General features: G+C 42.3%; 1 protein-coding gene across 1 annotated transcript in view; it reads left to right on the top strand.

Annotated features, from left to right (window-relative positions):
- elovl6 (ELOVL fatty acid elongase 6) overlaps positions 1–26,126 on the top strand; it is a 108,885-nt gene extending 82,759 nt beyond the window's left edge. The window contains exons 3-4 of the mRNA XM_078213506.1: positions 7,868–8,019; positions 15,972–26,126. Coding sequence (XP_078069632.1) covers positions 7,868–8,019; positions 15,972–16,399 — 580 coding nt within the window. The 3' untranslated portion in view covers positions 16,400–26,126. The remainder of the gene's footprint in view (positions 1–7,867; positions 8,020–15,971) is intronic.
- Positions 26,127–26,388: the final 262 nt, after the last annotated feature.

The raw sequence follows: 26,388 nt of genomic DNA, 5'->3' as shown, positions 1-26,388 counted from the left end.
TTGACAAAGCCGTGCTAATTTAGATTAGAAAGATTTAGATTTGGAAAGATTTATATCTTTTCTTTGGTAAGGACATCAAAACTCTAGCCTCATCAATCACCAGAATAACTAGCAAAACATTTCCATTTTTAGATTCCATTTTCCTTGCAATAGACAACAACATTTGTGTTCCTGCCCACATGCTGTTTCTGTATATTAACTTTTTGTGATTCATGTATCAGGACACCCAGATCCCTCTTGTACCTGAGAATTTTGCATTCTTTCCCCATTTGAATAAGATGTCACTTTTCTGTTCTTTCTGCCAAAATGGATAACTTCACATTTTCACACTTTATGCTCCATCGACCAACTTTTTGCCCCATCACTTAATCTATCTGTGTCCCTTTGCAGACTCCTCATATCCTCTTCACAACTTACTTCCCTCCCCGTCTTTGTGTCATCACAAAATCTAGCAACCATACATTCAGTCCCTTCATCCAAGTCATTGATATAATTAGTTGAGGCCCCAGTGCTGGTCCCTGTGACACTCCACTTGTCACATCTTGCCAACCCAGAAATGATCTATTTATGCCTACTTTCTGTTTCCTGTTAGCTAAACAAACCTCTATCCATTCTAATATGTTAACCCCTACACCTTTTGTGGAGTAATGTTCAAAGTGGCACCTTGTCAGATGCCTTTTGGAAATCTAAGTATACCATTTCCAGAGGTTCCCCTTTATCCACATTGCTTGTTGCTTTCTTGAAGAACTCCAATACATTATGATGTGGGGTAGGCACAGTATGTAGTCTCAACATCAGGTTAAAGTCCAACAGGTTTATTTGGTAGCATGAGCTTTCGGAGCATTGCCCCTTCATCAGGTGAGTGAAGAGTTCAGTTCACAAACAGGGCATATATAGACACAAACTCAATTACAAGATAATGATTGGAATGCGAGTCTTAACAGGTAATCAAGTCTTTACCGATGCAGACAATGTGAGTGGAGAGAGGGTTAAGCACAGGTTAAAGACGTGTGAATTGTCTCCAGCCAGGACAGTTAGTGAGATTTTGCGAACCCAGGCAAGTCGTGGGGGTTACAGATAGTGTGACATGAACCCAAGATCCCGGTTGAGGTTGTCCTCATGTGTGCGGAACTTGGCTATCAGTTTCTGCTCAGCGATTCTGCGTTGTCGTGTGTCGTGAAGGCCGCCTTGGAGAGCGCTTACCCGAAGATCAGTGGCTGAATGCCCTTGACTGCTGAAGTGTTCCCCGACAGGAAGAGAACACTCCTGCCTGGTGATTGTTGAGCTGTGTCCATTCATCCGTTGTCGTAGCGTCTGCATGGTCACGCCAATGTACCATGCCTTGGGACATCCTTTCTTGCAGCGTGTCAGGTGGACAATGTTGGCCCAGTCACGAGTTTGTATCGTGTACCTGGTGGATGTGTTCTCACGTGAGATGATGACATCCGTGTCAATGATCCGGCACGTCTTGCAGAGGTTGCTGTGGCAGGGTTGTGTGGTGTCGTGGTCGCTGTTGTCCTGAGGGCTGGAAAGTTTGCTGTGGACAATGGTCTGAGGTTGCGCGTTGACAATTCACACCTCTTTAACCTGTGCTTGACTCTCTCTCCACTCACATTGTCTGCATCTGTCAAGATTTGATTACCTGTTAAGACTCGCATTCCAACCATTATCTTGTAATTGAGTTTGTGTCTATATATGCCCTGTTTGTGAACACAACTCCTCACTCTCCTGATGAAGGGGCAATGCTCCAAAACCTCGTGCTACCAAATAAACCTGTTGGACTTTAACTTGGTGTTGTGAGACTACTTACTGTCCCATAAATTAGTCAAACGTTATTTCCCTTTTGCGTAACTATGTTGACTCTCCTCCCAAGAACCAGTCTAACGAACCTTAGTTGCCCTAGGAGGAGTGCAACAATGTAATTTCTTAGATGTGAAGACAAAAAATGTACATACAACCCAGTCTTGCCTAGGCCTTATATAATAATAGCGAGCATTTTTTATTCTTACAGTCCCTTTGTAATAAAGACTAACATATCCTTTGTTTTCCTAATTGTTTATTGTATCAATGCTTTAACTCTCCGCAGTTTGTATAAAAGGGAATGTAATCCTTCTAATTCTCAATTTTCTAATATCTCAGCAATTACAATTTTCAACTTTCCTATTTGTCTGAAAAAAGAGACATGCTGTCGAAGCTTTTCACCTTACACTCATCAAGACTGAATCACAATGGGTGGAATTTTCCCGAATGGTTTCTACATATAATGATGAGGAAAATGGGGTGAACTGCATTGATCTCTTGGACGCGCTCTGCATTGCAATCTTTCAACACTCAGTCACTTTTTTGGAGTGTGATGAGTTGTGCACCAGAACTGAGGCGGGTGTGGCCTGAACACGCTGGTGAGCCGGTTGCGAGAACTTGGATGCCATTTTGCAAGGGCGTCCTGATCTCGCAGTGCATTGGGAAGCCCCTCCCACCTCCAACAGACATCAGGACAACCCTCCCCACCTCATTGGAGGCATGCTTCCATCCTGCCACATCCACCTTCTCTACCCCATCTCCCCGACATGGGTCACCTGCATCGAGGCATCAGTGCCCTCCCAATGAGTGCCCTTGCCGGACCGCCGATATTCTCCCCATCATGGCCCCCATTCAGGCCCTAACCTCATGTCATTTAATGTATATTGTTTAATGTCACACTGTGAATTGAAAACAAAATTGATCTAACCTCTGGCAGACTGAGATGTCCCTGCCTCTGCTAACAATCTAAAGGCTAATGCTTGACATGACTTCCTTTCTGTTACCTAGCCTTGTGAGCCAAGAACTAATACTTAACCCATAACTGCATCAAGTGTGCCATTGAAAATATTGTTTTTAAATGGCATGCCTAATTGTTCAAGTACAGCAATTACTGCCACTGAAATCTCATAAATTAGGAATTAACGCAATTGTGCTTCCTTAATTAGGTCCTTTAATCATCAGTAAAAATTGTGCCTTCGACATAATGTGTCATCTTAGAAGTAGCAAAACAATAAAAACTTTGTTCTTTGTTAATCATTGGGCTGGAGGTTTGATTGCCAGCCAGTCTTTTTTTTGCAAAATGATTCTGTTGACCTGTTTTACAATGTGAAAGCAAATGAGGAATTATCCACCCACTGAGCTATCTATATCATAACCATCATATTTGACATTCCACTAAAGGGAAAAGATTTTGTGTTTGGAAGCATGTCAATCTTCTTGGTATTTCTTGGCTTTAATCTATTAATCTAGAGTATTTTCTTTTTGTAAACAACTTTCTTCCTTGTGAGAGGTGCTGTTCACCTGTATTTTTCTTCCTGGTCTTTTGATTTTCTGTATCTATCTGCATTAGACCAATTTTATCTGTTTAAAGTAAAAAGATCACCATTAATCTTTTAGTATAACAAACTTATTTATTAGCTTGATTATTTTAAGATTGGCAGGCAAACATCAGAAACTTGAGCTAATAATTTGTACTGGCATGTCTGCACCTGTATTATTTAGTCTTTTGCAACTTGTGTTCCTAGCCCATAGGTTATGTAGATGCATAACATGTAGATCATCATAACAGCAAAGTCTGAGCTGAAATAAAGCAAATCAGCAAATACTTCAAAATTCGGACCAGGAGCCCCATGACGGTTAAATATCATCATTTCTGTTACTCAGCCTGATTTGTCGCATTTTGGATTCAGTTTTTTGAAGCTCAGTAAATCTGATGCAGAAGGAAAGGCAACTATTACCTCAGCCACCATTATACAGCACAGGAGAAGTTGCTTGAATGCAGCCAGACTCGATTTACAACATTAGTGAAAGTGCCCACATATTCCAATTGTGTAACCTTTATCATACTGTCTATGAGTTGCTTCTGAGAATTTTAGGAATTCCCATTATATTCTGTGGTTATTTGTCTGCTTGGTTGTGGCACGAATTTATAGGCTAAAGATCAGTAGATTTCGCTTCAGTGCATTGTATTTTCAATAGACAATGATTATATGTAGCTTTAATGCATGTGGAAAGAAGACTTTGCGCATTATATTCTGTAAGTGTACTGAAAATAATACACTTATGCAGGTAATCATTTGAAAAGCATGACTTTTTATGTGTTATACTATTGCACAATATTTATAAACTAAGAACAGCACGCAATTAGTTTTGACATACAGGCAAGTTAAGGAATGTGATGGGCAGTGTTTTCACCTCTGCTGTTAACCTAACATTTTGCATGACTGTTTATTTATCTAGCTGTGCTTAATTTTTTCCCTGAAATTAAAAAAATATATATATTTTGTACACTGTATCAGGGTTTGAATTTATAATTCAAAACAAATAATCCCACTGACCTCTCGGGAAAACTTTGTGGCACACTAAACATGTACCGACACAAGTAGATCCAAATTCGTCAAATATAAAAATCAGCAAGCATACATATTTCTGCTGCAAAGTAATAAATTTGTCAATAATTTGTCTATCAATACCGAATTGATATAATGGGCACTGCCATTGTAATAAACTCCACTCCTTTGAATATTATAGAATATTGATAGTGCCAGCGATTTATATATTCTAAATGAGTTGTATTGCAAGGATACCACTGTACAGTAATATGCTGTTACCTTGCTTCTAGAATCCCAGCTGACGTGTCTCACAAAACAGACTGCTGGGGTAAGCAGTTCATTTTGCTGTTATAAATACTTTAGCTGGAATCTATAGTTACAACTCAATGCATAGCTTAGGCTTATTTGTGTACCATTATCTTTCTAAAAACCACCTCTTTCTCTCATAACCCATCATCTGACAAAATATGTCTTGACATCCCTTCACTAATTTAGGTCATCTTTATTGACTCAAACTTCCTTTCAAAATAAAGCTTTATCCATTGCATACTAAAGTTCCAGTTTCTCTTTAGTAGTGTGCCAATACGTAAGTCTGTAGTTCTTGGGTGACTTGTGCATCATGAGGTTATGGGGTATTCAGCAGATGTATCTGCAATTTATATTCTGGATATATATTCCAGGGCTTTTGGTTAAAACAACAGACTAATCATACAATATGCCGTAATATAAATAATACACATTATTAACAAACATCCAAACACGGCAGGAAAGGACCAGCTGATCCATCAAGCCTGTCTCATCCCAATGTGGTGTGGTCTACCTGCATCATCAATCCATCTCAAAGTCAAAGTCCCTAATTCTCAATGTCTGCCCTGATAACTAAGAGGCCTTAAACAAGGTATCGATCGTGTGGTCATCCTCTGAACTTTTTCGAGAACTTTGACAGCCCCCCGCCAACTGTGAAATGTATTCTAGTTGCAGCCTTCTATAAAGGAAAGGATTATACTTCTAGTTTATTTCCACTGAGTTGTATCTTGCCTATACATCCTAAACCTTCTTCATTTTTGCAACAGCCTCCTGGCTCTGGTCATGGACTTTTGCCAACTATTGTAATATGTTTGATCTTCTATAAACGAAAAAAGCACTTTGTTTTCATAGGGAAGGTGAGCAAAGAAAAGTAGTAGTAGTAATAGTAAACAAGCTGCACTGAGTCAGTGTGTCTCTCCTTTACGGGGAGCGGTTGGGCTGAAGTGCATGGGTTCATGTGGGTCCACAAATTAATTTGAGTGGTGATCAGAAGCAGGTTTCAGTACGAGCTGGGGGCGGGAGCAGAGTGCAGCCGCCACATCAGCAGCACAGAATGGGCTCACTATGTCACCTAAGAGGAGAGCACGCAAGGAGGAGTGCTGAGAGCAGAGTGAAGATTGCTAGGTAGACCCACAGTTATCGAGACTGGTGGTGAGTCCCAGGTGAGTTCGGTCTTGTTCAAGAATGGGCAGTTTTTGAAAACATTTTACATATAACATACTGTACAATCTGAAGCAGGTATATCATTTCACTGAAATCTCTAACTACATTGTTGTTTCTTTAGAAGTGATTAAATTCATATTATGTGCAGCACTTTCATATTATACGTATGATATTTTAAAATTTGGATTACTAATCCATTCGAAAAGGAATAAATAACAAGCTTGAAAACCACTGATCAATGATTGGCAAGAATCTTTCTTTACTTAAATTTATTTTAGATTTCAGCCTGTGTAATGTTTCCCATGCAACTGCATTCCAGACAAAAACCAAGGGTGAAGTTCTCCCAAGCTTCCGTCGGCAGGTTTGATGGTGGATATCGGGAGGGGGCGGGGAATATGGCAGGAGGCCTAGAAATTGGTTTCATGCCGCCTTGAATTTACAGTGGGATCTTCCACTGGTGCCTGCCATGGCAAGTCGGAAAACTTGCCGGAGGGATGTGGGAATCTCATTTGCATCTCGCCACGCCAGATTATCCACGATGCCGACAGGAGACACGTTTCGAACAATGGGACATGCAGATGTCTGGACTCACTTGAACAACGTCTGTTCTGGCTGCCTCCAGAATTGGAGGGATGGAGGCAGCCCGCGCTACTGGACCCTGGAACATCACATCAGTGGGTCAGAGATACATCTGCAGGTGGACCTTCTAGATTCGATGTGCTGGAGAGGAGTCCATCTTCCAGTATCAGAATGTTCCTGGAGATGCATCTTCATTTTCAGGAGGTCCCGCCACCTGTCTCAGAGTGCTCCTGGAGATCTTTCTTCTTTTCCAGGCAGTCCACCTACACCACGATGGCCTGCCCTGCCATTGAATATGACATGAAACACCCAGGTACATCATTAATGAGGTTGGGACCAGAATATTTGGTGTTTTCCCACCAGCCTCAGCAATGGGAAACAATCCACTTTCCTGGTCCCGTCCCTGCCACGGTACTTAGATTCTAAATTGGAGAATTCTGTCCCAGGATGCTGGAAACTTGAATCTTATGACTGTCCAACAGCAGGGCAGTCTAGGTAGCGTAGGGGTTCTGTATCTGCCAACTGCCTGAACACATTGGGTAAGATATTCCAGCCCCCTCTAATCTCCCCCCACACCTCTGCCTCATGTTTTGTAGAGGTGGTCTGCCATTGTCCAGGGGGAATCTTCTGGTCTCGCTGCTGTCAACTGGGTTTCCCATTGTTTGCACCCTCTGCTGCCAGAGAACTTGCACCGATGGGAGAGGTGGGGGAGTCGCCTTTGGTGTGACCAGAAGATCCCACTGGTGGGAATGACTGTAAAATCCCCCCCCCCCAATGTGTTGCGTTATCGGGCAAGGTGTGCCAAACACAAAATACTCTTTCCTTTCACGGAACGTGCTGTTCAAATATAAGTGTTGGTGGTGCCAATTATGTGTTTTATTGGAGGACGTTCATCATGAAATGGGCGAACTTTAAATATTTCAAAAATGTAGAACACAAAACTGCAGACTAACACATGGTTTGGAGCTGCAGGAATTTGAGGTTTGACATGTTTTTAATGAGTAAGTAAAGTCAAGACTTTGCTTTTACTCTGGGACGAAAGATGCTTTCAGATGTCTGAGATAACATGAAGTTCTCTGACAGTACCTACAAGAATAGAAAATCAGATCGATGAATTGACTTGAGTAATTCAAACAGGTTTTGATTCTATGGCCGTAAAACAAATTTGATCGTCAGATTTCAAAGTCTCCTTGTCCAAGGCAACTAACTCATGGGCATCTGTGCCTTTTGCGCAATTTCACACATTTGTGGTCTTGTTCAAAACAATTTACATAAAGCAATTAAAAATCGTATTATAAAACACTAAAATGTAATTGATTTAAAGTTTTTTTTTCTGCTACAGTGTTCATGTTTAGTAAGAGTTTATTTGCATTGTTTGGAGAGAAATTTAGTTTCTATAGCTAAGTATCTTAATCGTTATTGCAATGTTATGCCACATCATTTTGTTGTCCTTTCTTTCCTCAAAGTATTATTGGTGCTGTTCGTACTGGAGCATATATGGTGTACATCCTGACAACCAGTGGCTTGAAGCAATCAGTATGTGACCAAGGCTTCTACAATGGACCGATCAGCAAATTCTGGGCATATGCATTTGTGTTGAGCAAGGCACCTGAGCTAGGTGAGTATGGAAGACAGTTCTAGACAAGTTGTGTGGTGAAATTCAGTCCTTACGGAAATAGTGTTGCTGGAACTATGCCACTGAACCAATTAAAAATTATTCAAGCTGCTTTTCATTTTCACTGTATTTAAGGTATTCTTGTTTTCATAAGAATTATTGTGGACTGGCCAAAAATGATGTAACAAGCTAATTCCAGATTCTGGGTGAAAGCCATTACATACCACATCATAATTGCAACGCCATCATGCTGTTGGCAATCTCTGTCAAAACTTTGAAACGCCTATCTGCCTTGCCCTACTTTAGTCCCCAGTCTGTTACTCAATAATGTGAATATTTTGCTGTTTGAAAAAAGTTGGCATTTTATTTTCTGAAAAACAAAATCTGCTTTTCCTTGATACACCGTATAAGGATATAGGAAATGGAAATGTATCAGGAAGCCAGCTCCAGCTCGCTGACTTCCATTTTATAAATATGTGGGACTGTAGGTGTGCAGTCAATTAATGAATTACTCCCAAGTTATTACGGGAAATGGATAGCTCAGATTGGGAAAAACTATTCTTGCTATTAAGGGAGTTCAGCAGTAGGAGACGTCAAAAAATTAGAGCTAGATCTTTCAAGAATAAAATTTGGAAATACTTCCTTGCACAGGGTATTCAAAGTTTGGAACTCTTTTCCTCAAATGGCACTCGATGCTAGATCATTTGATAATTTTAAAATTGAGATTAATAGATTTTTTTTCTTAACCAAAGAAGTCGAACGATATGCATCCAAAGCCTATTGCGTTAGAAGGAAGATCAACCATGATCTAATTGAATGGGAGAACAGGCTCAAGGGACAAAATGGCCCTATTCCTATGCATGTTGGAAATCACCCTACAATTTTTTGCTTCCACCGGTGGTCTGTTTCCAACACGTTCAAATCTTCACAGAACTTCATTAGCGAGATGACTTTAGAAAATTTTAAACAAGTTGCACGCTTCCAATTTTGTGTCTGTTTACATCCATTCATATCCATATAACAACGGAAAGTTTAGGCTTCGGACTCAAGTTGGCTTACCAAGGATTCATTCTGACAAGCAATGAGAGCACAATGACAAGTTCTGTTCAAATTTGCTGTTTTTATGGGGTTTGTAATGCTAATTTTATTGGAAAACATTTTAAAAATTCTTTCACAAGATGTGAGCATCACTGGTTAGGCCAACATTTATTGCCCCTCCCTAATTGCCCTTGTAAGATGCCTTCTTGAACCACTCCAGTCCAAGTGGAGTGGCATGCCCAGAGTGTTGCTAGAAAGGGAGTTCCAGGATCTTGAGTGAAGGACTGGCAAAATGGTTCCAAGAGAGGATTGTGATTGGCTTGAAAAGAAACTTGCAGGTGGTGATGTTCCCATGCATCTGATGTCTTTGTGCTTCTTGGTGGTAGAGGTTGCAGGTTTGGAAGTTGCTTTGAAGCAGCCTTGCTGCAGTGCATTTTGTGGATGGTGCAGAAAATATCCCAGGTATGAATGTACATAATTCAGAACAATGAAATTGTAATATTGATAACGCATTAAGGATTTAATGGTACAATAATATTTGAACTGTTCTTTGAAATGGTATTTAATGTCCCCACTCTGCATCAGTGGTGGAGGGAGTGAATGTTGAAGGTGGTGCATGGGGTGCCAATCAAGCGGGCTGTTTGTTCTGGATGGTGTCAAGCTTCTTGTGTGTTGTTAGAACTGCATTCGAACCCGATTTCCTGGCTCTCTCGCGATTTCACTCCACCATCAACCTAGTGATCTTCCCCTTTGTTCTACTTTTAAAATATTTTCATGTTAATTATTGAGAAGGCCATGGAGAAACATGCAATTTTAGATGACCCTTGATCTGCTCTGGGTCACACTGTGAACCATTGGCAAGCTGAGTTTGCCTTGTCTTTATTGTTAATTGGAACAGTATAAATTGGAACATGGTCACTGAATTTGTGTCACGTGTACCTTTTACATTTTTGCCATATTTGTCTATACAGTTCATTGGTTTGAAAATGGTTAACTTGCAATTAAAAATGTCGTGAGGATAATACCTGTTGAATACGTGAGCCTTGCTTATAGAGTGTTTGTCTTTGGTGAGATTGTTAACCCAGTGAAGAATTGCATCTGTGGCCTAGTGGTTAGTTGGTTAATTATTGTAATTATGTTCTATTGTAGTATAAAGGCAAATAATATATTGAGTTTTTTACTCATCAGTTAGAAAGCGCCAGGTGTGAGAGGGAAGTCCTCTGTTAAAGCTGAAGGTGTGTCTCTGCCCTGCCGATGCAAACTGAATTATTTCTGTCCGTTTGTGCACACATTGTAGTTGCTGCATTGAATACAAGTCTATTTCTTGTATTTCCCTTTCTCTTTGTCCCCTCATGGCTACTTGTCTCCTCCTCAAATCACACCAACTTCAATTTTCTTTAATTCCCTGAGTATTGCACCATTACATCTCTGCCTCGCCACTCTGCTGCTGCCATTTCAGATTTGAAGCCCTCAACAATATCTTAAAACTTTGTTCTGTTCAACTTCCATCGCCCCCCCCCTCCGCTGCCCGCCCGCTCGCGCCCCCCTGCTGCCCGCCCGCTCGCGCCCCCCTGCTGGCCGCCCGCTCGCGACTCCCCCGCTGCCCGTCCGCTTGCGACCCCCCGCTCACGCCCCCTCCGCTGCCCGCCCGCTCGCGCCCCCCCGCGCCCCCCCGCTGCCCGAATGCTCGCGCCCCCCCGCTGCCCGAACACTCGCGCCCCCCCACTGCCTGACCGCTCGCGCGCGCCCCCGCTGCCTGACCGCTCGCGCGCCCCCCCCCGCTGCCCGACCGCTCGTGCCCCTCCCCCCCCCGGCTGCCCGACTGCTCGCGCCCCCGCCCGCCCTCACCCCCCCCCCCCGTTGCCCACCTGCTTTTGCCCCCCCCCGCCGCTGCCCACCTGCTTTCGCCCCCTCCCCTGCTGCCCGCCCTCTCGCGCCCCCGGCTGCCCGCCCCCCCCGCCTGTGCCTGCCGCCCGCCCCCCCCGCTGCCCGCCAGCGCCCCCCGCTGCCCGCCAGCTCGCACCCCCCGCTGCCCGCCCGCACTCGGCCCCCGCTGCCCCACCGCACTCGCCCCCGATGCCCGCCTGCTCCCGCCCCCTGCCGTCCGCCCCCCACCGCCCGCCTGCCCTCGCACCCCCCCTGTTGCCCGCCCACTCTTGCCCCCCCTGCTCCCGCCCGCCCGCTCCCGCCCGCCCGCTCCCACCCGCCCGCTCTCACCCCCCCCCCCCCCCGCTGCCCGTCTGCTCTCGCCCCCCGCTGCCCGCCCGCTCTCTTTCCCCCCCCCCCCCTTCCGCTGCCCACTCACTCCACACCCCGGCTGCCCACCCGCTCCCACCCCCCCCGCTGCTCGCCCCCCCCGCTGCCCGCCCGCTCCTGTCCCCCCGCTGCCCGCCCGCTCTCTTTCCCCCCCCCCCCCCCCCCCCCCCCGCTGCCCACTCAATCCACACCCCGGCTGCCCACCCGCTCCCACCCCCCCCCCCCCCCCCACTGCTCGCCCCCCCACGCTGCCCGCCCCCCGCGCCGCCCGCCCCCCCCCCCCCCCGTCGCTCCCCCTGCTCCCCATGGCCTCTGTGTCCCCTTTTGCTTCTCCGCTGTCGCCTCTCCCCACGTTCTGTCGATGATATCTGATGTCTGTTCTTCATCACCTTGCAATGCCACCTTTGATTCTTTCTGCTGACCCACTACATTCTCGCCTCTAACAGGTGCATGGTGTTTATGGACTTTATTACTGACTTCCATCCCATTCTGATAAACTGGCACGATCAATGCTTGCCTCAAATACCTCCCCCTTCTGTTTTACATCTGTCATCATCAACTGCTTCTTAAAGCCATCCTTGAACCCTTTGTCCTTGTAAACTATTATGTTTCCTTTCTTATCTCCTGTTTTTAAAGTCTTTTGAATGTTCTGTTGCCTCCCAAATCATGAATGATGAAATAATCTCCACTTGTCTGGATGAGTGCAACTCCAACAATACTGAAGGAAGTCAACACCGTCCAAGGCAAAGCTTTAACGTTCACTCTCTCCAACCATCTTCAGTTGCTTCATCAATGGCCTTTCTTCTTCCATTAGGTCAGAATTGGGAATGTTTGCTGATGATTGCACAATGTTCAGCACTATTCACAACTCCTCAAATACTGAAGCAGTCCATGTCCAAATGCAGAAAGAACTGGACAATTTCAAAACTTGGGATGACAAGTCGCAAGTAACATTTGCGCCACACAAGTGCCAGGCAATGACCATCTCCAACAAGAGAGGATCTAACCATTGCCCCTTTACATTTAATGATATTACCATCGTGAATCCCCCACTATCAACATCATGGGGGGTTATCATTGGCCAGAAACTGACCTGGACTAGCCATATAAAGACTGTGACCACAAAAGCAGGTCAGAGGGTAGGAATTCTGCAGCAAGTAAGTCACCTCCTGACTCCCCAAAACCTGTCCACCATTTATAGGGCATAAGTTAGGAGTGTGGTGCAATACTGTCCACTTGCATGGATGGGTGCACCTTCAACAACACTCAAAAGTTTGACACCAGCCAAGACAAAGCAGCCTGCAAGATTGGCACCCCCATCCACAAGCATTCACCCCCTTCACCACCAATGAGCAGTAGTGGCAGTGTGTACCATCTACAAAATGTCTTGCAGGAACTCACAAAGCTCCTGCAACAGCACCTCTCAAACCGACAAACACTAGCATCTGGAAAGAAATGGTCAGCAGACATATGGGAACACCACCACCTGGAGGTCTCCCTTCATGTCACTTACCATCTTGGCTTGGAAAAGTATCAGCATTCCTTCACTGTCACTGGGTCAAAATGGTGGAACACCCTCCCTACCAGTACTGTGGGTGTACCTACATTACAGGGACTGCAGCGGTTCAAGATGTGAAAGGATGAGATTTGAAGGAATAGGACCTATAAAAGGTGAGAAAGTCTGTACAGAACCGGAAGAAATAGCAGAGGTGCTTAATGAATATTTTACCACGGTATTCACGGTGGAAAAAGACCTGGGTGGTTGTACTACAGGATTGAGGCGGACTGAAAAGATTGAGTATGTGGACATTCAGAAAGAGGATGTGTTGGAAATTTTGAATAGCATTAAGATAGATAAGTCGCCGGGACCGGATGGGATGTACCCCAGGTTACTGTGGGAGGCGAGGGAAGAGATTGCTGAGCCTCTGGCGATGATCTTTGCGTCATTGATGGAGATGGGAGAGGTTCCGGAGGATTGCAGGATTGCGGATGTGGTTCCTATATTCAAGAAAGGGAATAGGGATAGCCCAGGAAATTACCGACTGGTGAGTCTAACCTCAGTCGTTGGTAAGTTGATGGAGAAGATACTGAGGGACAGGATTTATGAACATTTAGAGAAGTTTAGTATGCTCAAAAGTAGTCAGCACGGCTTTGTCAAAGGCAAATCGTGCCTTACGAGCCGAGTGGAGTTCTTTGAAAATGTGACTAAACACATTGACGAAGGAACAGCGTTGGATGTGGTTTACATGGACTTCAGCAAGGTGTTCGTTAAGGTCCCCCATGCAAGACTTCTCGAGAAAATGAGAGGGCATGGGATCCAAGGGGCTGTTGCCTTGTGGATTCAGAACTGGCTTGCCTGCAGAAGGCAGAGAGTGGCTGTAGATGGGTCTTTTTCTGAATGGAGGTTGGTCACCAGTGGAGTGCCCCAGGGATCTGTTCTGGGACCCTTGCTGTTTGTCATTTTCATAAATGACCTGGATGAGGAAGTGGAGGGATGGGTTGGTAAGTTTGCCGACGACACGAAGGTTGGTGGTGTTGTGAATAGGTTGGAGGGATGTCAGAAGCTGCAGCGTGACATAGATAGGATGCAAGACTGGGCGGAGAAGTGGCAGATGGACTTCAACCCGGATAAATGTGTAGTGGTCCATTTTGGCAGGTCAAATGGGATGAAGGAGTATAATATCAAGGGTAAGACTCTTGGCAATGTAGAGGATCAGAAGGACCTTGGGGTCCGGATCCATAGGACTCTTAAATCGGCCTCGCAGGTAGAGGAGGTGGTTAAGAAGGTGCATGGTATGCTGGCCTTCATCAATCGAGGGATTGAGTTTAGGAGTCGGGAGATAATGATGCAGCTTTATAAGACCCTCGTCAGACCCCACTTGGAGTACTGTACTCAGTTCTGGACGCCTCATTACAGGAGGGATGTGGAAATGATTGAAAGGGTGCAGAGAAGATTTACAAGGATGTTGCCTGGATTGGTTGGCATGCTTTATGAGGATAGGCTGAGGGAGCTCGGTCTTTTCTCCTTGGAGAGACAAAGGGTGAGAGGTGACCTGATAGAGGTGTACAAGATGTTGAGAGCTATAGATCGGGTGGATTCTCGGAGGCTTTTTCCCAGGGCTGAAATGGCTGCTACAAGAGGACACAGGTTTAAGGTGCTGGGGAATAGGTACAGAGGAGATGTCAGGGGTAAGTTTTTCACTCAGAGGGTGGTGGGTGAGTGGGATCGGCTGCCGTCAGTGGTGGTGGAGGCAAACTCGATAGGGTCTTTTAAGAGACTTCTGGATGAGTACATGGGACTTAATAGGATTGAGGGTTATAGGTAGGCCTATATATAAGCCTAGGTAGGTAGGGACATGACCGGCGCAACTTGTGGGCCGAAGGGCCTGTTTGTGCTGTATTTTTTCTATGTTCTATGTTCTAAGAAGGCCTCACCACCACCGCCTCAAGGGAAATTAGGGATGGTCAATAAATGCTGGTCTTGCCAGCAACACCCACATTCCATAAATGATTTATTAAAAAATCCCCTCCCGACCTTCGGGGAATGCCTGAAGGAGCCAGACCTTGGTGGCGGAAGGTGTCCTCCAATATTGAATGGAGCTGATGATGGAGGTGCCCACCCGAGGCTTCCCATGAACTCCTCCCACCAGCCTGAAAATTGAGGGTAGATGGGAAACGAGCCTTAAGTGGTCATTAGCTACTTAAGAACCTGACCTGGGGCAAGGGCAGGTGCGTCAGCTCTGCTTATCCCAGCTTAAATTGCATGAACACACTATCATTCAAAGTATTTTACAATCCCTATAAAGCCACTGGCAGAGGATCGTAAAATTCTGCCCATAGCGAGCAAAAACCATGTTCAAGTGTGTCCAACTGACTATTTATGTGAAACCTTCCTTTCAAACCCTGCTCCCCCCATTCAAATTCTTGTAAACAAAAATCCCAATGCAATTAAAAAACAAATGAGACAACCACTGCTTGATGGATCTTAGTGGAAGCTAATACCTTTTCTAAAAAATGTATCTTTTATGATGCTTAGGAATGAATAGTTTATCTTTGAACTAATCTTATAAAAAGGGAGTGATATCACAATTAAGCATTTGTGTTCCACATGCACTGTTTTACATATCCCTCTTTAAAGCCAGTGTATTATCTAACATGATAGACAGCAGCCTTTTTTTTATTATAGTCATCCTATTCACCAGTGATATCCTTTAACTTCCTCTCTATCATTCTCTGACCTTTGAAGGTTATTTTCTGGCGGTAATGGTTCTGCTTATCAGTTTAAAATCCTTTATTTAGTACAGAATATTTATTCAAAAAACAGCAGGCAGTGGTCAATTGTAAAGTTTCACATGTTTTAACAAAATTTATACCTTAAACGATTGTACTTCTGTAAAAACTGAAACATTCAAAGGATTATAAATGTGTGCTCAACAGACATTCAATATTCAGTTCACAAACCTGCTCAAAACTCCAAGTCTTGATGGTTGATCATAGATTATAACCTATTTCAAATTGATTTAAAATTATGTAAGCATTTTTCTGGAGAGAGTTTTGTAATGTTTTCAAACAACTGCAGCATCAAGTGTTTGTACAAATAGAGACAAACCGTATACAATGAAATTAGCTTTTTACAAAAGTGTTCCTGTTTGTCTTTTCAGGGGACACACTCTTCATTATACTGCGGAAGCAGAAGCTCATTTTCCTACACTGGTACCATCATATCACAGTACTGCTTTACTCCTGGTACTCTTACAAAGACATGATCGCTGGAGGAGGGTGGTTTATGACGATGAACTATGGTGTGCACGCTGTCATGTACTCCTACTACGCTTTGCGGGCAGCTGGCTTCAGAGTCTCACGCAAGTTCGCCATGTTCATCACCATGACGCAGATCACCCAGATGATATTGGGCTGCATTGTTAACTACTTGGTGTATGAGTGGATGCAGCAGGGTCAGTGCCCATCACACATGCACAACATTGTCTGGTCCTCCCTCATGTACCTCAGCTACTTTGTGCTCTTCTGCCAGTTTTTCTATGAGGCCTATTTGAGCAACAGCACCAGGAAAGCACTGAAGGCCGACTAGAACTGGATGGTTAAAGGTCACAGCTCAGGGGCATCAGTCACATGGCACGGTGACATGTATCGAGTGCTTCAAAATGGCAGTCTGTATTCATTAGCTTGGATTAATCCATTTGAGCTCATGACACCTCAGTGAGATCACCCTTAGAAGTTTCAAAATAGTAAGGAAGGCGTTCCTTTAGATGGGCGCATATGTGATGCAATGCATATTTGGGCTGTAACGGATGATGTTAAGTGTCAATATGGGTGCTTTGTGATATGATTTTTTCTAAAAACTGGATCAACTGAGGAATAAAAAAGAGCTTAAAGGTTTAAGCCAATTAGTGTTGAATCCGAAGGTCTTCTGAAGGGCAGCTAGAAGAACCAAAAGTTTCAAGAAAAGATTAATGATTTAAAAAAAACTTTTTTTTTACATTAATCAATAATAAATGGTTCTGCACTGATAAGATTACTAGCAACTTTCTGACCCATAGTGTCCCTGACCATAAAAACACAATATTCTGCCTTTAGAAATACCCACATTTTTTTACACATGCAATGTTAGAGAACATTTGCATCTGTACTTTATGGCCTTTTGAGAACTACTATTTGAACTGTAAAGTTATTCTGCCTGATAGAAATGGGGGATTTAACTAGAGATGAGGTATCAAAGTACATCTGCAGGAAGAAAAGTTTTTGTCAGTTCCAATTTAATTTTCCACATATTTCATTCCTATAGGTTGAAATGAGGCTGTTTGACATTAGTAATCTCATTTCTATGTTCATATGAAGTACCTGAAGCTATTCATTTAGCAGGATGTTACGGTAATGGGCTAAAATGGAGGGCAGAGAAGTTTCATGCAAACATATTAATGGGTTTGCTATTATCATATAGTGCAGTTTCAGTGCATACTTGTTGATTGGATAGGGTAAATTCATAAATCTGCAGCATTCACCTGTCAGTCGTGACTAAGCCTATAGTGAGATTTAAGGCTTCTTTTCTTGATTTTCAGTTTCTCTGTTTATTTTCTATTCTGAGCCGCATAAAACTGTTTGAGTGCATTGGTTCCTTTCCCAAACCACTCCTGGAACTTCCCAGAGACTGTACTCAACTCTTCTCTAATTCTATTGCTTACTTGGTTGTATGGATATCTTTCTGAAATCCTGTAACTTCAACAAGTGGTGTCAATGCTATTTCCCTGCTATTTCATCTTTTCTTCATTCTTGTCAGTATATAAACATTTAAGAGCTATGGGTATTTGCTATTGTACTACAACAATCTAAAACAGTTTGAATGGTTGATTAAGAAACTTCAGAATAATCAAAAAAGCCTGATGGGACCACATATGTACACAGAAAAGAATTTGAGTTCTACGAAGATCTTTATATAAACAAGCTGTGGGATACTTTTACAGATATTTTTACTTGTATTTTTTGATACTGTGGTCTTATTGATAAATGATTTAATGTAAATAAATTCTGGGGCACAGGAGCTTTGAGAGAGATTATTTAACCTTTAACATGCTAACACTAAGACATGATGATTTTCATGATTTTGAAATAAAACTCTACATGTAACAGCATTTATCAGGTTAGGATACTTGTTCATAAACTCAGAAGCTTTACCCACTTCATGCTGTGGTGGTTTTTGGAATAAACAATTGAACCAGAGCCAAAGTAATGTAATCTGCTGTGAATTCTCAACTGCTGATGCTGTAACACCTAACAATAAATATTTCTAAAATTGTTTTCTAGTAGCTTTACTTCTTTTAATTCAAGATTAATTGCATATCCCTGCAATAATATTAGAAGTAGTTAATGCTCTAATTGCTCCATTAAAGCTTCAAGATCTTAAAATAATACCCCAGCAAAACGAATTAATCAGCAATATTTAACCTAAAAAAATTTTTCAATCCCTCGTCATTAACTTGGAACATCTCCATGTTTGCACGTCCAACTAAGATATATAAAAAATTGAATCTTAATTTGGCTTGGTTTGCTAGGTCAGATTTTATACAGTACATAATTGCAGCCTAGAATGATCCCATGTTGAAACTGTGGGCTTTGTTGAATTTGTTGATCCCAGTTTGAGCAGTACAACTTGACTTATTATCTATGGTTTAGGGAATGGAACATCAACGAGGTTTTCTCTCCTCTGATAGCAATATGGTAATATTCCCTGGATGAGCACATGAGGGCTTTGAATTTCCTGTGCATTTACACTTGGAGAAGCATGTAACCTGGGTGCAAACTAATTGGTCACTAAAAGAGAGAAGAAATTTGGGTATGCGTTGTATGTTGAAGTGCAATGTACCTAAATTTCCTCTCTTTCACAGGAGGGTAGTGATCATTTTGGCCAAAATGCATCCCCACCCATAAAACTGCCCCCTGCCCCCAAGAGTTTCACATGAGTTTCTTGCAATTTCCTGCAAATCTTCCAATCAGATTTACAGGCATGATAGGAAACCATTTTTCTGATGTTCTATTGCAATTTTTTCTTATTTTTTAAAAAGGATTATCCTCACTGAAATATGCTCTATACTTTTGGTTTCTTTTAATGCATGTTGATGGCAGAAGTATATGTCACGTTAAAAATTGAAAAGCTATACCAGCTGTATGTTCTAAAATATGTGCCTAATATGTATGCACATTAGTTCACTGAGCTGAAACTTGAATTTTTATACTTCAAAAAAAACAATCTGGTGTGAGTCTGACTCTCATTCAGCCTTAATTATTTACACTGACTCAGATTCATTTTTAACTTTGGGTGCATTGCAATGATTTGGCAGGAAATGTTATTAATTTCATTTATTCATTCGCAGGATATGGGCATTGCAGGCAAGACAAGCATTTATTGCTCATCCCTCATTGCCTTTGAAAAAGCGGTAAGCTTCCACCTTGAACTGCTGCAGTACAAATGGGGAAGATGGCTCCACAATGCTGTTAGGGAGTGAGTTCAGAAAGTTTTAGGATTTTAACCCATTGATGAAGCAACACCAATATATTTTCAAGTCAGGATAGTGTTTAATTTGGACAGGATCTTGCAGGCTATGCTGTTCCCAAGTGCCTGCTGCCCTTTGACTTCAAGGTGGTCGAGGTCACAGGTTTGGAATGTGCTGTTGAAGAAGACTTAGCGAGTTGGTGTGCTGCCTCTTGTAAATGGTATACACTGCTTCCACTCTGCACCGATGAAGGAGGGAGTAAGTGTTTAATTTGGTCGATGGGATGCCATTCAAGCAGGTTGCTTTGTCCCGGAGCTTCACTCATCGCAGCAAGTGGAGAGTATTCCAACGCCTTCCTGAATTGTGCCTTGTAGATGAGGTGGTGGACAGGCTTTGGTGAGTCAGGAGGTGAGATATTCACCCCCAGACCTGTCTTTATAGGTAAATAGAAAAAGTTAGTCTTTGGTGACTAGTGACTTCTAGCATGTATTGGTTGGGAATTCAATGATAGTATTGCCATTGAACATCAAGGGAAAGTATTTAGACTGTAAGCAAGGGTGGCACAGTGGTTAGCACCGCTGTCTCTCAGCGCCAGAGACCCGGTTCAATTCAGGCCTCTGGTGACTGTGTGTGGAGTTTGCACTTTCTCCCCGTGTCTGCATGGGTTTTCTCCGGGTGCTCCGGTTTCCTCCTGCACTCCAAAAATGTGCAGATTAGGCTGATTGGCCATACTAAATTGCCCCTTAGATTCAGGGGAATTAGCGGTGTAAAAACATGGGGTTATGGAGATAGGGCCTGGATGGGATTGTTGTCGGTGCAGGTTCGATGGGCCGAATGGCCTCCTTCTACAGTGTAGGGATTCTATGATTCAATAACTTTACATCAGCAGAATTACACACTTTTGGGTCTAATTCCCAAGTTGTATCCAGACAGGAAATTTAGGTGAAGGCAAGATCAGGTTCGGATTATATCTGTTTGTCATCAATATAACCAAGTTCATTCAGTCTAAGATCACTGTATGAACATTAGAAAGTGCCCACAGAGCTGTATCCAGATAGAAATCAATGCTATCAGGGGATGGGACAGCAATTGGTGAAATAGAAAAACAACAGTTGGAAGACAGTAAGAATTCAAAGGAAATAACAAGAAATTCAAAGCAAGTTGCCGTTATTGTTTCCGAGTTTAGTTCCTCATGTACTATTTCTAGAATTACAAGCTTAACTGAAAATAAACCGAAATTTCCAGTCATTTGGAAACTTTGCATAAAGATGTATTTTGAATATTAAATACATCTCCAATATACACGGTGAAAGATAACCTCAGTACAGTACTTATGTCACAAGTGCATACAAAAAGTCAATTAAAAAGAATAAGTATAGTACTAGTTCCTCTGTCACTCATATAACTCTCTGGATCAAGAAGTATCTACACCTTTAGTTGACAGCAAGCATTTATTTTACATCCAATTGCACTGAGATTACGCACCAAGGGTACGGTAACAGATGAGGGCCAGTTTACCAAGTGCATGCACTATAATGTATCTTAAAGGTTGCTATTTTCCATTTTTAAGGTGAGCATTTAGTGGGTATATAAATATATTGGCATGTATGATATAAGCACAAATTACCTGGTAATCTTAATGTTTGTTCTGAAGTATGAGACTGTTGAAACGATAGTTAAAAATAACTGCATTTATTGCTTCTCTGACCATCTCCACATTTCCCCTCACCTTCAGCTTTATCTTCATTTGAAAAGGAGAGCTGAAGGCACTTCTGAGTTCACATTTTTATTCTGAGAGAATTTAATGGTACGTTTAAAAGCTTTGCAGAACAAGTGTTTATCCAGCAAGTACAAATCCTTGGAGTTGTTTGTCCAAACATATCTTTAGCATGAAAACACTTTATAGCAGAGAAAATATTGAAATGATCTTGTAACAGCCAGTTACATCTGCAGGGAAAAAAAGTGATAGCTGCCTACAGGAGACACACACTTGCAGTGGTGTTTTCGAAATGCAGTTGGGGCAATTCTCCAACTTCGCCACGTCTGACGCAGATCGCGCTGATCCCGGAGAATAGTGTGTGGGCCTAAAAATCGGCTTTGCACCTGGCGCCAAACAGTTTGCGATTCTCCCGGCCCTTTTTTAATGGCACGAACCAGTTTGCGCCCAAAAAGGGTCTGAGGCCAATTAGCATAGTTGGGGATAAATAGCGTCCAGAGGAGTTTCACGAGAATGATCCTGGGAATGAAAAACTAGATGAGTGATGAGCGTTTGAGGACTCTGAGTCTGTACTCGATGGAGTTTAGAAGAATAAGGGGGCATCCCACTGAAACTTACGGAAAGGCCTGGATAGAGTGGATGTGGTGAAGATGTTTCCACTAGTAGGAGAGACTGGGATCTGAGGACACAGCCTCAAAGTAAAGGGCCGACTCTTTAGAACCGAGATGAGAAGGCATTTCTTCAGCCTGTGGGTGGTGAATCTATGGAATCCATTCCCACAGTAGGCTATGGAGGCCAGGTCATTGAGTGTATTTAAGGCAGAGATAGACAAGTTCTTGATTGGTTGGGGGATCAAAGAAGAATGGGGTTGAGAAACTTATCAGCCGTGATTAAATGGCGGAGCAGACTCAATGGGCTGAATGGCCTCATTCTGCTCCGATATCTTATGGTCTAAGCAGCATTTAACTATGTATAGCCCTTCGAATCCCAGTGCACGGAATTCATCCGCCTTTGGGCGCAGTGCAATAACTGAGAATCATGACTGACCTCCACAAGAGGAGATCTGGTGCGATGGTCAAGCCGGGAGGTCTCGGGGGTTATTGAAGCCCCAGGATGGTTGGGAGCATGGCCATGCAGTGCCCATAGGGCAGTGCCCACTTTGCACACCAGCAGTACCCAACTGGCACATCAGCAGCACTCCACCGTGGCCACCGGACAGACCAGCGGTTCCAAGTTGACACCGCCATTGTGCCAGGAGCAGTGTTGAGGGGGTGGGACCTAAGTGGGGACCATTATGTTGTGGGCGTGGGGGGAGTCATGTCGTGGGTCTTGATGGGGAACATGCCAGGGATCAGGCAGGGGGACCCATCAGGACGGCCTCAATGCGGGTGAGCTGTGTAGGGGAGGGAGAGAGGGAATATGCCACCGATAGGGGAGAGGGGATTCCCGATGTCCGTAGGGGATTGGAGGAGTCTCTCAGTGCACTCTGACACTGGGGCACCCTTGTAAATACCGCCCGAACACTCTGAAGCTGGGATCACCTGCTATTTTAGGCACCCCCCCCCCACCCGGCCCTCCACCCCCCACTCCCAAACCCATGCCAGTGCGAAACTCCCAACTCTCCAAAAAGGGATTGAGTGTGGGAAGATTGCAAAGTGCAGTGCGCCTGAGAGACCAGTGTGGATCACTCCATTATTCTCACCGCTATAGCAGTTGGAAATGTTCTGGGAGAGTTCAATGTTTCAACGATATTAATGCATCATTTTTTTAGAGGCTTCACTAAAGATAACTAAAAAGCCAAAGCTAAGGATATTATTTAACTAAACAATGAAGGGGAAACACGTCTTTCAGTATTATTCTTTACTGAAATACTCAATGTGATATCCTGCTCAAATTACAATATTTATTCGAGCTAGCTGTAGTAGAATCCTGTCCTGAAGCTTAACCAATGGGATGCAATTTGCATTTCTTATAAACATTAGCAATTTTACTAGTTTGTCATTACAGCTTATTAATTTAAATATTACAACCTGAAATCTGTTGCGCTCGTGTTCTCTATTGTCAATTAATTGTTCGGACTTTTTGATGGCACATTTGTAGGTTTGATAATGAAAAGAAAATAGATACAGTAATAGCAGGACAGAAGTATGTACTACTTTAAGGCCAATTCAGCACTGTTTACATTTTTATGTCTGTGGGCAGGTTTTTCCTTCATAATCTGCCTCAGCCAACGAATCTTTCAATTTGAAGTTCCTTTTTTAATTTGAATAAATAATCAGGTAAAAACATTATTCATTGTTGGCCAATGAATTTCACCATCACCTCTTGTTGTTTGCTCATATATGTGATGGAAGGTTAAACTGAAGCCAACAACATTGTCCAACCATGAATATAACTACAGTAACATCTCAAAGTTGGGTAGCATGAATATCTGACAATAATGTAGAAATAGATACATCTGTTATTATTGTGCAGTATGCTTGCACTTTATAACTCTGTTATGATTTCTGTTGACAAGTGACTAATTCACAGAGAATGCGGAGGTCTGTCGTTGAACTTCACTGTATTTAACACTCATTCTGTTTTGGATTGTAGAGTTAAGTATTGTTTCCCATCGCCAGTACTGTGCAGAGTGCAGGTCTATGTACTAACCAACATTTGACAATAGCACTTCTTTCACGTGTCATGTAATTGTAGCGTTAATATTAAATGAGGTTACTGTTGACATTTCAGCTGCTGTGCTTTCAACCTTTATACTGTGGTTTAGTGTATCCACTGGCTGCTTGGAGCAATATAAATCTATGGTTATGTGTTGGCTGAATCTATTGAACCTGCTTAATAGCTACAAATGCACACTTATCAATTTAAAATAGCAATGAAATGAACATTTGGGGTTCAATAAGTTCAGATTGCCCTAATGAACAGATGGTAGTAAGGATATAGTAGACACAAATTAGGTATAAAAAGTAAATTATGTGAGTAAATATGGTTGTCAGTAATCTGCCATTTTGTAGTAAGCTCCAGCAGTATCTAGTTTTTCAGATACAGCTGACAATTATTTTAGAATGAATTAGCTCCCTTCAGATCTCATTGATATATTATTCATCTATAATTTAACTTAACATAAGAGTCAATCTAAATGATATGGTAAAATCAACCTAATGATGGAAGAGGATAGCATTGTTTATTGGATAATGAATAAAAACATGTGATTTGATTATGAAGATGTGCTGTATTTTAATTCATATACCTTCAGATTTTTTGATTTAACATTCAGGTTGCAGGAAGCCCATTTATTGTGAAGTTATTTATTCCGGCAATGCTTTGGAGGTGCTAATAACCATTTCATAATACCTCCAGTAAATTCAGACCAATTTCCTCACCTATTAAAATATCTTAAAATGTTTTGTGTTGAGATGTTTCATTTTTTTATGCATTTCAAAATCATAACACAAAAATGAAAGCATAGGGAGAGTTTGCAGTCAATGGTTAAATTACTAGATACGTTTGGCCAAGAAACATTACAACCTTACTGTTTTTTAAAAATCGGAAAGCTCCTTACTAAAAAGAGAATTTTACCAAGCTGCGTTCAAGATTGAAAATATTATTCTGTGAAGCCCTGAGTTTCTATTTAATTTAAACCATAAGTACTGATGCATTTTTATTACATAATGTGTTTTAATTTAAATAGGATGCATATTTTTGTTAAAAGTCAAATACAAGTGAAAATAAGAATAACAATTTTTCTTTATTATGACTCCCTTTGATTATAGTCAAATGTTACAAAATGCTTAACAGACGTGCAATCAAAGAAAATGGATGCTAAACCTAAGGAGAAATTGGTGGCTTTTAGGCCTGGTCAAACAGCACATGAATGAAAACGAACCGTTACCTATTGATTTCACTGACTGTGCACTCTACTGTGTCATTTTGTTTCATCTCATGAAAGTTTTGTGTAGGTACTCCCTGATGTCCAAAGGTAATTGAGGGGACCATCAGTTCATCCTTTCCTCAACTCCCAGCGCACTGAAATTCTGCACTTCAGTTTCTATATTGTGTGACCAAAGGTTACTTTCAAATAATATTTTAAAAAGTGTTTTTTTTGTGGTTGCCTATAAATCCTTATAAAACCTGCAGAGCTTCATGAACTTCTTGTAAAATCAGTACCTGCGACATCTGTTGGCTCTTCCACCACTATTAGCACAAGGCATAGTTCCTTTTTGTTTCTCAATGTTCAACAAATGATAGGATCAGTGACACAAGTTCTGTTTTGAAGCAGCTGAGCTCTTAACTTCAACCTGTTGTTATCTTGCAATGAAAGGTACCTTTTAGAGCAATGCTGATTTACCAAAGAGTGCTGAGGCTGCTGTGGAATCCAGCTTTCCTGTGTCACAATTCCTGAGTGAATACTTGGGAACAGCTGACCTTTCACTATAAACAGGCAGCATCACCAGGCATTTTTGCTATTGATTTAATTTTCCTCCATATAAATCTAGAGAGATTCAGTATATGAACTTTCATTGTAATGTTTGTTTGTCTCATAATTCTGCAATTGAATTTCTATAAATTAATTCCCCAAAAATTAAAGCTGTTGAGTGACCCCTTCCAATATTTTTGCATTTTGTAAATCTTAATTTTTGACTATTGAATATTAAGACAATTAAACACCAACAGCAAAAACCGAATTGAGTCAATCCCATGAAGAATGGTTAGTACACAACAGCAATCGCTGTGTACATCTTTCTGAAAGGGGAAGCAATTAGGTGGGATGTGTACACAGTGTGATGAGAGCACTTGAAAATAGATGCTGCTGTTAGAAATTTATAATTACCGCTGGAAGTTTTGCTTGATGAATCGCACTTAAGTAATGGGGAAAGGGCTGCTCTCTCTTGCATATCTGCAAACCGGAAGAAACTCCAGCAGTGGCAAAACACACATTGACTGTAAATAAACATGTCACCTCCTGTGCTGCTTTAGCCATCTTTAAGCAGACTATGATGTAAAATTAACTTTAGCCAAACAACACGCAATTGGCATCCACATTTTCCTGTATGAAGTCTAATGGTTGTGTCTGTCAATAAAGAAATATATTCTCAGTTGTTTTATAGATGTTGTCTTACCTTTTCACAGTACTCTTGGTCTAAAGGGTGTTGGTGCTTTGACCTTTCTCGACACCACTTGCGTGTTTCTTCTCAATGCTCTGATTCTTCCTTCAGCCAGGCAATGCGCAATATGGAATGCGCAGTTGGGGAAATGTTCTGAAGCATTATACTTCCCAAGGGAATTTCTAGCTCCAACTCGGTCAGATGTAACTTCAGTTTTTGATACTTAAAAGATTGAACTGGGAGATCGCCT

Source organism: Mustelus asterias, chromosome 1 (genome assembly GCF_964213995.1).
Source record: "Mustelus asterias chromosome 1, sMusAst1.hap1.1, whole genome shotgun sequence".
Taxonomy (NCBI): Eukaryota; Metazoa; Chordata; class Chondrichthyes; order Carcharhiniformes; family Triakidae; genus Mustelus; species Mustelus asterias.
Note: the sequence above shows the minus strand (reverse complement) of the source record. Positions and strands in the feature narration are given on the sequence as shown.